Below are 10221 nucleotides of genomic sequence, written 5' to 3'. Positions count from 1 at the left end.
CCTAGCCCAAGGTGGAGGCCTATCAGAGGCTCTGCAAATCATGGCCGGTTGTCCTGACAACCCTGTCATGTCGATTTCGGAGTGTGTCATGGCTGCTCCAGCCGGGCTCCTGATGACTGCAGGAAAAAGCACATTCCCTCAACATTACAACGTGGACTCTGTGGTTGAATGTGCTCATATTCCTCTGAAAATGTCCATAAGGAAAGGAAGTTGACAGTAACTCCTCACAGCTACTCAGGAAATCAGAAGGGGAATTTTTTAGGAGAATTAATGGACTATGACCATGACAATGTGCAGCATAAACAGAGGCTCTTATCACAGAGATGATGGCAGCAGTCATGTTTCCAGCAGGACTGTTCATTTTTGAAGATCAGATGCTTCGTGCGACTGTAATTAGGAGCATCACAGAGGGGGGTTTCCCCAGCACTGGTTTATCTGGTGGGGGGGTTCTGATCTGTCTGATCAGCTGTCCAACGCTGGGGTTAAAAGAACGGACAATAATCTCAAACAGGGATTTTGACTCCAGAGAGTCTCGTAACACAGAAATATTCAAATCCAGGGGAGATATGCCATAAGCCTAAAAGCCTGTTTGGATGTGAATGTGACTTTTAGTCTTCTGAACTAAAAATGATGCCTAAGGAAGGGGGCACGAGGGCAAAATCTCAGATCAGGAGCCGATGGAACAATCTGTAGCGACCCTGAGGGGAAGCGCCATTCACCAGAGCCCACAGGCTGCCGTCATAATCAGGTTTATGTAATAAATCATATCAATATCCACAGAGGAGGTGACGTTCAGGCATTAAAAGGCCCACGCTAACTCGGCTCGTAAAAGATAATAAGCCGAGCTCACTCGTGCTGCAGAAAGATTTAAAAGAAAAAACTATTTTTAAGTGTGTGCTGGTGCAGAGTAGCCCCAGAGGAATATAAATGAGGTTAGTGGGCCTCTCTCCCGCTGATTATAGTATTGATAGGTTATCCACAGTGCTAAATCAAATCTATTCCGCCACATCATCTTTTCTTTTTCACTGTAAAAAAACAAATGCAGTAATGCAAGTGCTGACAGCTGAAAGCGGTAATTACAGATTACAGCTCAGTTTAACGTTTTGCACTTAACTCCTTAGCTGTTTTGGGGCGCTGTTAAATGTAGTGTATATTTCCTGTTAATGGGGCCATCGCATTACAGTCTGTTTCGGATCATGACTCCTTGTCGCTGTAACACAATGTCAGTTCTTATCCCTGCACTACACCACGCATCTGCTGAGGCTTATGCAAAAATGAGAGCGTAAAAATAAGGCAGCCACGGAGTCCTGTTGAGCACCAAACCACTCTCAAATGCAAACAAACACCAAAAGTCCAACCATGACAACCCAGGAGCGAAGAAGCCCCTCCCACCGACAGCTGGCTCATTGTGTCCTCTGCCTCTGAAGTGGCCTTGTTTCCCTTGGACAGTTCAATAACTAATCTGAATGCAGCCAATAGCATGAAGCTGCACAGAGGAGGGAGCGCCGGCCGGGTGGAAAGTTGTAACCTGCCGGCATGTTCTGTGTCGGGTAACTGGGAGGTGAGCTCGCCAGGTCGCGTGAGGATCCGTGTGCGGGTCAGACGTGATGAATGCACACCTTGGCAGCACTTACTGAGGCTTGAACCCACCAGGCTCGTCGACCGAATTAATTAACTGAACAAATGAACTTTTAATGTTCTGCTGGATGTTTTCCATTGTGATCTAATTAGTGATATGAAAGGTTATCACAGCACATTGCTTCCTGAGATCACACGTGACATTTTACTCTGTCAGTTCACCAAACAATGAAATTAAGAGGAATGAATCGTTCTCCATCCCTCATTTCCTTCTTCCAGCTTTCCTGCCTCCGATACAGTTAACAAGATGCGTTTGGAAAAAGCAAAAAATATCCCACCAACATTGGTTATATGTCTTATAATGGACATTTTATCTTATTTCACTTAATCATAGTTTCTGAGGGTTTTGCATGGTCTCTATTGTCATCAGGTTTGGGGTTCGTTCTAGGCCAACGGTTGCTTGACCTCAGTAAAACAAACTGCATTCACAACCGAACAAATGGCGGATGGCCCCGATGTTGCCACACACAGGGCACGCGAGCAGCCCCCATCCCCTGTCACATGTCGGCTAATGAACAGCAGGCTCGTGCTGTTGATGGAGGAGCTTTTTGGGCTTCAAAAAGCCACGTCTCCTCACTACTTTCTGCTTGGACACACGCAAACAATGGGACACGTCTAGAGTGCTTGGGGCCCGAACTCAGAAGAAGGGCAGATGGTGCCCGGGAGAGAGGACCACAGCCACATTAACATGAAAAAAGAGAGTCAGAGGCGGGATAACAGGTACCCTCGCTCCCATTTTACCCCCTCGCCTACAGAGAAGCGGGAGGGGGGAGTCATTATCCCAACAGAAGCACTGGAAGTGTAGCACTGGAACCCAATTACAAGCATGATGTCAACAGATAAGATGAGGACTGAGCGAAAGTCTCATCTGCAGTGGCATAAATACACAGATTTGTTCAAACCCGGTTCTCTGTACTGTCTTACCTCCTAAAATTGACTAATTTACTGACCATTTTCTTTTTCAATGTTTGGCAAAAAATTTATATATCTTTGGGCCATACTTTAAAAAACGACCCAGTTTATAATTACCACCACAAAATGATACAAAGCAGAGGAAAAACAAGAGGCAAGAAGGAGCGACAAAAGGAAACGGTGAATTTCTACAGCTCATATGTACATAAATGTACAAATGGATGGTACAGATGGATGGCGCTTACGGCAGGTTTGGTCTCCCTCTAGTGGCCAATGCATGAATTACTTAATAATTACTTAATGTATTTGCTTAATGTATTTGCTTAATGTATTTACTACTACTACTACTGCTACTACTGCTGCTACTACTACTACTACTGCTAATGCTACTACTACTAGTGCTGCTGCTACTACTACTATTACTAGTGCTGCTGCTACTACTTACTAGTGCTGCTGCTACTAGTGCTGCAGCTGCTACTACTACTACTAGTGCTGCTGCTACTACTACTACTACTAGTGCTGCTGCTGCTACTAGTGCTGCAGCTGCTACTACTACTACTACTAGTGCTGCTGCTACTACTACTACTACTAGTGCTGCTGCTACTACTACTACTAGTGCTGCTACTACTAGTGCTGCTGCTGCTACTACTAGTACTACTACTAGTACTACTACTACATAATAATAGGCAGGACAAATTTATTTTCATTTTAATTCCCCTTCATTTTCTCGTGTCACAGCGTCTAAACTGTTGAAATGATTTTTATCAGCAACACAGACTGAGACTAAAGTGACAGGTCAACTGATGATGGTGCAGCTCTGGTTTTTTATTGCCAGGTAGTTCACATGACGGGGGGAGAGGAAGCTGACTTTTACCCTCAACTGCACAGTTTTTTGACTATCTGTGTATTCTCAAGAATGTTTGCGTAATCTAACAATAATTCTATTTCTCGTCATTATTATACATTTGCAAGAGTGAGAAAGGATGTGGGCTGAAACAACGCATAGTTTAAAGATTACTAGGAAGAGTTATCACGGGCTTAAATCACCTTTTTATCAGTGGGTGAGGGAGAAATGTGCAGTTTCTTATTAACCAGAGGCTCTGCAGGTACAGCCCATGTGAGGTGAAGCGAGGCTGGCTTTAACACCGTCGGGCTCGTCCGCCCCGTCAGTCTCAGATCATCTCTGGCTGCGGCTCAGAAGCCCGGATGCTCCGCCATGCCGACTCTGTCAGCGAACGGAGTCATTTATCCACCAACCTGACCGACGCAGGGTGACCGGGAGTTTGCACAAGGAGTTGGCGAGACGGTTCGGAGGGCAGGGCAGCTTTTAGCGCGGACGGAGAGGCCGAGGGGCGGTCCTGCAGCGCGCTAGCGCTAGCTCCGCCAGTCCCCGTTGTGTTGATGTAGCTGGGCACACTCGGCGTGCTAGCTGCGCTAACGTTAGCCGAGCGGAGAGAGGCGCGAGAGCTCGGCGGTGACAGAGCCACCGGAAGCGGGGAGAAGCGCGAGGTGAGCCTGGTACTGCTGCCAGGAATACACTGTTGATTGAACACGAGTAGGGCGAATGTGGCGAGCCGCATCGCTTTCATAAAGCCCCGTCGCTATTCGGGAGGCTTTTGGCGGCCGATCCGTCGAGGTGAGGAGGTGATTGTTTGTCTTAGATGGTGTTTTAACCCTAGCGGAGCTCAACGTTTAGTCGACGTTCGCCTTTGGCCCGCGGTAGATAAGCTAGCAGCTAGCCTGCTAGCAGCTAGCATGCTAACCAGATAACTGTCCAGCACTGGGAGCCTCAAACTTTTGTAGTCACTGGAACCAGAGTTAGTTTAAATGAGCAAATATTGTCCAGCCAGGAGGTAATAGAGATAGTAATTAATACTGGAGACACTGTATAATAGTTAATTTATGATGGTTTAAATTGTGATAGGAAATTAAAGTGGAAAGTATCTCATCTTTTGCTCTTTTCTGTGAATATTTAAACTCCCATCCAAATAAAATGTGTATGCAACTGAAAATTAACAGTTTTATTAATGATGTGTATATATATATAGAGAGAGAGGTTTTAGTTTTTACTAGTTATATTTCTTTTGCTTTGCAAGTCAAAAGGAATTTCTATCATTTGTTGATACTGGTTGAAACAAGTATTAGTGGGAAATCCACATTAGAGTTTAAATTTTTCCTCTCTCACGTCAAAATAATCCAAAAAAAGGTTATTTTTTAATTTGAAGGTTAATAGATTGTTATATACAACAGAAAGATACTTATGTTGACTGACATGGATCTTTGGTTTGCATATATGAGAGGATTTGTTCAACATTTACAACATTTGAAATTGTCATCGTGTTAATATCCTGCGAGTTGTCACTTCCATCTCAACTAAACTAAAAATGTCGACTGTTGCAACTTCAGATGAATCTTCCCTCGAGATTCCACCACATTTGGACCAGATTTAGTCATTATTCTCTGATTTTGGTCTTGGGATTCAGCCTGGATGTAGTGTCGAAATAGAAAAGATTCAAAGTATCACATGTGCAAGTGCTTCCTCTCTGTTTTGATCTGCTCTCTGCACCTTTATGTGGCTTCTGTCAAAAATAGACTTGCTGACTATTCTCCAGGGCAACAGAGCCGCTTCTGGGACTCATCTCAGACCTGCTGCAGTAAAAAGATATTGTGTGGAAAGGCTGCAGGCGGCCCTGGCTGGAAAATGGTGTATTGATCAAGATCAGATACCTAATCACATTCTCTTTTACTTTCAGATCCAGAATAATTTCCATGTCTGCAGCAGAATCAAAATGTCCGTAGACGAGGAGAGTGTCAAAACTGGTGGCGCACAAGCCAGCTCAACGTCTCTGCAGCTCTCGGAACGCGCTGGGAGCTACAGCGCCATATCCGTGACGGTGGAGGCGCCCGAGTTTGCGGCCTCCTGTCCCGTCCTGGCTGCCGCCGCCCCGGCGAATCACGCCAGCGACGCGCTCGCGGAGCCACGCGACGCCCAACAGAGAGCGAAGGGAAGCGACAATATCCTCAACCGCAGGAACACTTGGCAACATTCTAAACAGCAGCAGCAGACGAAACTCGCCAAGCGGCGCAACACGGCGAACACCAGCTTCAAGCATCCGTCTTCGGGGAAAAGGAGGCGACGGGCGACCTCCGAGAGCGACTCGGTCCTGCCCACCAACTTCCTGCTGGGCGGCAACATTTTCGACCCGCTGAATCTCAACAGCCTCCTGGACGAAGAGGTGAACCGGGCGCTGAATGCAGAGACGCCCAAGTCCTCGCCGCTCCCGGCGAGGAGCCGAGACCCCGTTGAGATCCTCATTCCCAGAGACATCACAGATCCGCTCAACCTGAAGAGCGGGATAGCTGACAGCAACGTTTTGGCGTCTCCCTTCAAGAGAAAGAGACACCGCAACAGGCACCATGGAGGCGGCGGCGGCGTCCTCGGTGCTGGCAGTGGGATTTCAAGTGCACAGATGAATTCTTTAGAACAAGAAAAAAGTGACGGTATTCCCACACCTCTTCCAGGAGTTTTAGCCTCCGTTTCCACCCCGGATGTATCGAAAGAGTCGAATAGTTTCTCCAGCGCCACGGGGGACTCCAACGAGCTCTCAGCTGAAAACTCCACCCTCTCCAAGGGAGAGACGGCCTCCGTCTGCACGGAAGAGTCCACGTCCGTCAGCCAGCACCCGAACAGACGCAAGCGACGGCGCAACTCCGGGAAAATGGAGCTCCCTTTGACCCAGTCCACGCCGGTGGCAAAGTCGGGACCTGGAGACAGAAGAGACGCGTCGGGGTGGTCGAGGCAGCCTCAGTCGTTTCACACGCCGAGGAGCGGGTCCAAGGCGGGTCCCGGAGGTCGCCAGCATCATCATCATCATCAGCAGCAGCACAATAATCAGGCCAAGAAGAAGTTCCAGTATGGGAATTATAATAAATATTACGGCTATCGCAACCCCAGCAAAAGTGAAGACCCACGCGTGCACCTTCTTCGCCGAGAGTGGTTTGAGGGTAAGGACGTTCTGGATCTGGGGTGCAACTTGGGCCATTTAACCCTTTACATCGCTAAGATGCACAGACCTGCTCGCATTTTGGGACTGGACATTGACGGCGCCCTGGTTCACGCCGCCCGGAAGAACATCAGGCATTACCTGTCCGAACTGCAGGCCCAAGAGGCGAGACAGTCGGCGCCGTGCACCAAACGGGTGGAGGAGGCTGAACATGAGAAGCACAAGGAACCTGCGAGCGTGGACGAAAACAGAACGCCGGCGGAGGGAGAAACGGAAACCCGAAGGCAGGACGGCACAGCTGAGGAGATGGAGCGGGGCGATGGTCACTCGCCCCCCACTGAGCTGTCGGTCAGCTTCCCCGTCTCCCTGCAGATCTCCAGGGGGCCCATCGCAGCTCCGCCGCTGTCGGAAGCATCCAGCGTACGCCGCGGAGAGTTTCCCTCAAACGTGTCCTTCATTAAAGTAAGTTTTCCTCCTGCGGCTTCCTTGGCTGCTACGCTAGCATGTTGGCTGAGAGGAGTCAAACTGTCACTGGGTCAGGAAAAAAATGAGGGATGCAAGAGGGAAAAAGATGTTTCCAAAGATGCGCGAGCGGTTTAGTTTTGATGCAGAAGGCCACAGTTTAAAAGAGTGTTGATGGAGGGAACTGAAAGATGGAAGCAGCCCAGAGGATGTGGCCCAGGGCGTCGCTACGAGCATCTGCTGTCGTGTCGTTTCCAGCTGAGAAACGCCTTTAAACTCGGTAATTCCTGAAAACAAGGTCCCCCTGTTGTAAAAATAAGATCTCTGCGTGACATCTGGAGCCTGACGCGTGTAATAAATAAAACCCTCCAAATGAGTTACTGAGCAACAAGATGGATAAACACTGTGTTAATTCCTTTGGTAGCTGTTGCTGTTTGATCTGTTTTCAGTCAGAATAAGGATCTCTGGAACCCGGCATGGACGCCAGGCTGTGACAGCAGCTCACTTCACCTATCGGGAGGATTATTGATCTGCTAACGCAGCCTTATTTTTATGTTCGGACACGTCTGGCAACATCAAATACTGCGTCATTGGTTCTGCAGTCAGGTGACCATTTTCACGTTGGTGAAGGTGATGGTCTGTTAATCAGGAGTAACAGGAGTCGTGAAGAAGTAAGACTTAGATTAATTGGATGGATCGTTAATAGCCTCCTTAATTTCCTCCTCGGCGAACAACAGGGAAGTCGTTTAACAGCCTGGTCTGGATGGAATCCCTCACTGCCTCCAGGCGTCCTCTAACATGCATTTCCTCTCTCTCAGGCCAATTATGTGCTGGAGAACGATAGCCTCCTGCTGACTCAGCGACAAGAGTATGACGTGATCTTGTGCCTGAGCGTCACCAAGTGGGTTCACTTGAACTGGGGAGACAGCGGCCTCAAACGCCTCTTTAAGAGAGTCTACAGACACCTCCGCTCGGGAGGCCTGTTCATCCTGGAGCCACAGCCCTGGGAGTCCTACGTGAGGAGGAAGAAGCTGACGGTAAAAAACCCAGAGGAGAGCGTTCAGGAGCTTCATTAACTTCCTAAACTCGGTTGCAATTTCACTACTTTTGTTCTTTTTCAGGACAATATCAACAAGAATTTCCACAGCATCCGCCTCAAGCCTGATCAGTTTTCATCATACCTTACAACAGAGGTGGGCTTCACCCGTTTTGAATACCTTGGGGCCCCCAAGTGTTCAATTAAAGGTAATTTCGTGATTGCAGAGAACATGAAATGACTGCTGTCCAACCCCAAAACCTAGTGTAACGTTGAACTTCTCGTCCCTAAAGGTTTTCAGCGGCCGATCTTCTTATTTCACAAATGACTTCTCCTGCCTTGAAGATCTTTGAATGTGAGTAGCTCCACGTATGAACCATCCAGCTGCTCCGGCCTGCCATCAGTCGTGTGAAGTTTTCAACTCCAGTTAACGTCATTGATGAAATGGAGAAGAGGACCAAAAGTGGAATTAATTAACAAGAAGCACCTTCGTTAAAAAGACGGCGTGAACTGGAACACTGAGGTTTGCTTGGACTCTCCTAATTCTGACGATGACTCAGATTTTATTGTGTTTGGATATCACCGGTCATTTATCTGGACTTATATAACCTTGTTCCATGCCACCGTGTCTTCACGCGTGCGTTACACATGTTTGGGCGGCGGGATGAGAGAATCGGGCTGTATTGATTTTTGAATTGGCTAAAGTCGGTGCGTCCACCACTCCAGCTCTACGTCGGTGTGATCAAGTGCTCCCGAGGGCTGAAGTTCCACGGATTATGAAGCAACCAAACTTGTGTAATCAGCCATATATTCAGTCTGCAGCTGGTAGCATACACGTTTGTCCCCTTTCCCAACCCTAATCTGCAAAATTTCCCAAAATTAGCCCTGACTAGTGTTGTAAAGGTGCCCTGGAACTCTTACATAGACAATAAAAAATGACATTTTACCATCTCGGAGCCCAAAAAGTCAAGTGTGTCTCAAAATAGCCGGAGTAGCAGCTCCTGACCAACCAGCAGTTCCTCTAGTTGTCCAGATTTGGCTCATTACAGCATTGCAAGAGTGTTTAGTTTCAGCTTGTGTGGAAAATAAACCCTAAGAACTGGATAACTGTCTGTTTTTGTCTGGATTAATTTAGAGCAGGGAAGCGGATGCTCATCAACACTCCAGGCTCGTGTCGGAGCGCACCCAGAATAGTTTAGCACGGAGGCTAGGATTATTTTTACACTGTAGCATAGATTCCTTTCTTTATTTTGTTCATCGACACAAGCCATAGTTGTGAGTTGTTTGCCGTAAAGTTAGTGTTGAGCTTTTTCCATCCGTACTTTCATTCAGAGACACGAGGTAGGATTTTCCATAACAACCCTATGTTGAAGCTCGGATATTCATCTGAGTGAATTAGTCCGCCGTCTTTGTGGCCTGGTCAGGACAGTCATCATTTACAGGTAGTCGTCGTCTTCTTTTTCACGCCTGCATATCAACGACCTCTCTGATTGGTCGGGACAGACCCTCATTTCTGTGATTGGCTCCTCAGAATCGGGCACGCTAAGGCAAGACGCTAACGTGTTTGTTTGCATAAGTGATCAATGTAAATAAGTTTTGCTTCTCTGTTGTAGATATTGTTTGATTGTTAACATTTTTCCAGTGATTTCTTTTTCTTTTTTTTCTTTTTTTTCTTTCCTTGTTTTCAAATGTTTGCTGCCAAGTTCTGAGTGAGGCCTGTTTCTGATCCATCTGTCAGCGTTAATGAACATGGACTCTGCAGGACCCTCATGTGTTTACTTTGCTCTGTTCTGTCCATGTATTGTTAGATTGGCTCTTTATTTTTTTATAAACATTTTGAAAGGAATAGTGTTGTTCATGTACTCTCATTTCTTTAATTTGATATGGCTGTTTTATGTCTCTTAAAACAACTAAATGCCTTTCTCACACTTTAGACTGCTGAGTAGAGTGGAAAACGGCTGCTCTATGCATACCAATAATAAATCCAAATAATAAGTACAAACATCTCAAGATCTTTGAAATAAAATGTGATAAAGTGACACCATATCGTTGTCATCGCTCTCAGTATGTCTTTAAACCTCAACAAATGTGGCATCTTCAAGGTTTCTCCCCTAAGAGGGAAACTCGGGTCCGTCATTGACGACCACATCGGGCTTTTCTTCCATCGTT

General features: G+C 47.0%; 1 protein-coding gene across 3 annotated transcripts; it reads left to right on the top strand.

The window, feature by feature from the left end:
* Positions 1-3427: 3427 nt before the first annotated feature.
* On the top strand, positions 3428-10096 carry mepcea (methylphosphate capping enzyme a). Of its 3 annotated transcripts, none has more exons than XM_057054616.1 (5): positions 3428-4194; positions 5304-7016; positions 7835-8053; positions 8138-8261; positions 8346-10096. In XM_057054616.1, exons 2-5 carry the CDS (start codon positions 5340-5342, stop codon positions 8378-8380), a joined length of 2055 nt encoding a protein of 684 aa, XP_056910596.1. In that variant the 5' UTR covers positions 3428-4194; positions 5304-5339; the 3' UTR covers positions 8381-10096. The 3 variants fall into 3 exon arrangements, with proteins under 3 accessions (XP_056910596.1, XP_056910595.1, XP_056910594.1); XM_057054615.1 differs by having other exon boundaries at positions 3429-4059; XM_057054614.1 differs by having other exon boundaries at positions 3429-4186.
* Positions 10097-10221: the final 125 nt, after the last annotated feature.

This window comes from Takifugu flavidus, chromosome 14 (genome assembly GCF_003711565.1).
Source record: "Takifugu flavidus isolate HTHZ2018 chromosome 14, ASM371156v2, whole genome shotgun sequence".
Taxonomy (NCBI): domain Eukaryota; kingdom Metazoa; phylum Chordata; class Actinopteri; order Tetraodontiformes; family Tetraodontidae; genus Takifugu; species Takifugu flavidus.
The sequence above is the reverse complement of the archived record's forward strand: the minus strand, read 5'-3'. Positions and strand labels throughout refer to the sequence as shown.

Excerpts from the sequence above, each read along its gene's own strand:
- mepcea (XM_057054616.1), top strand. The coding sequence starts at position 5,340 with ATGTCCGTAGACGAGGAGAGTGTCAAAACTGGTGGCGCACAAGCCAGC. Across the intron at positions 8,054-8,137 it reads TGAGGAGGAAGAAGCTGACG|GACAATATCAACAAGAATTT; the intron begins GTAAAAAACCCA and ends GTTCTTTTTCAG. Across the intron at positions 8,262-8,345 it reads CCCCAAGTGTTCAATTAAAG|GTTTTCAGCGGCCGATCTTC; the intron begins GTAATTTCGTGA and ends TCGTCCCTAAAG.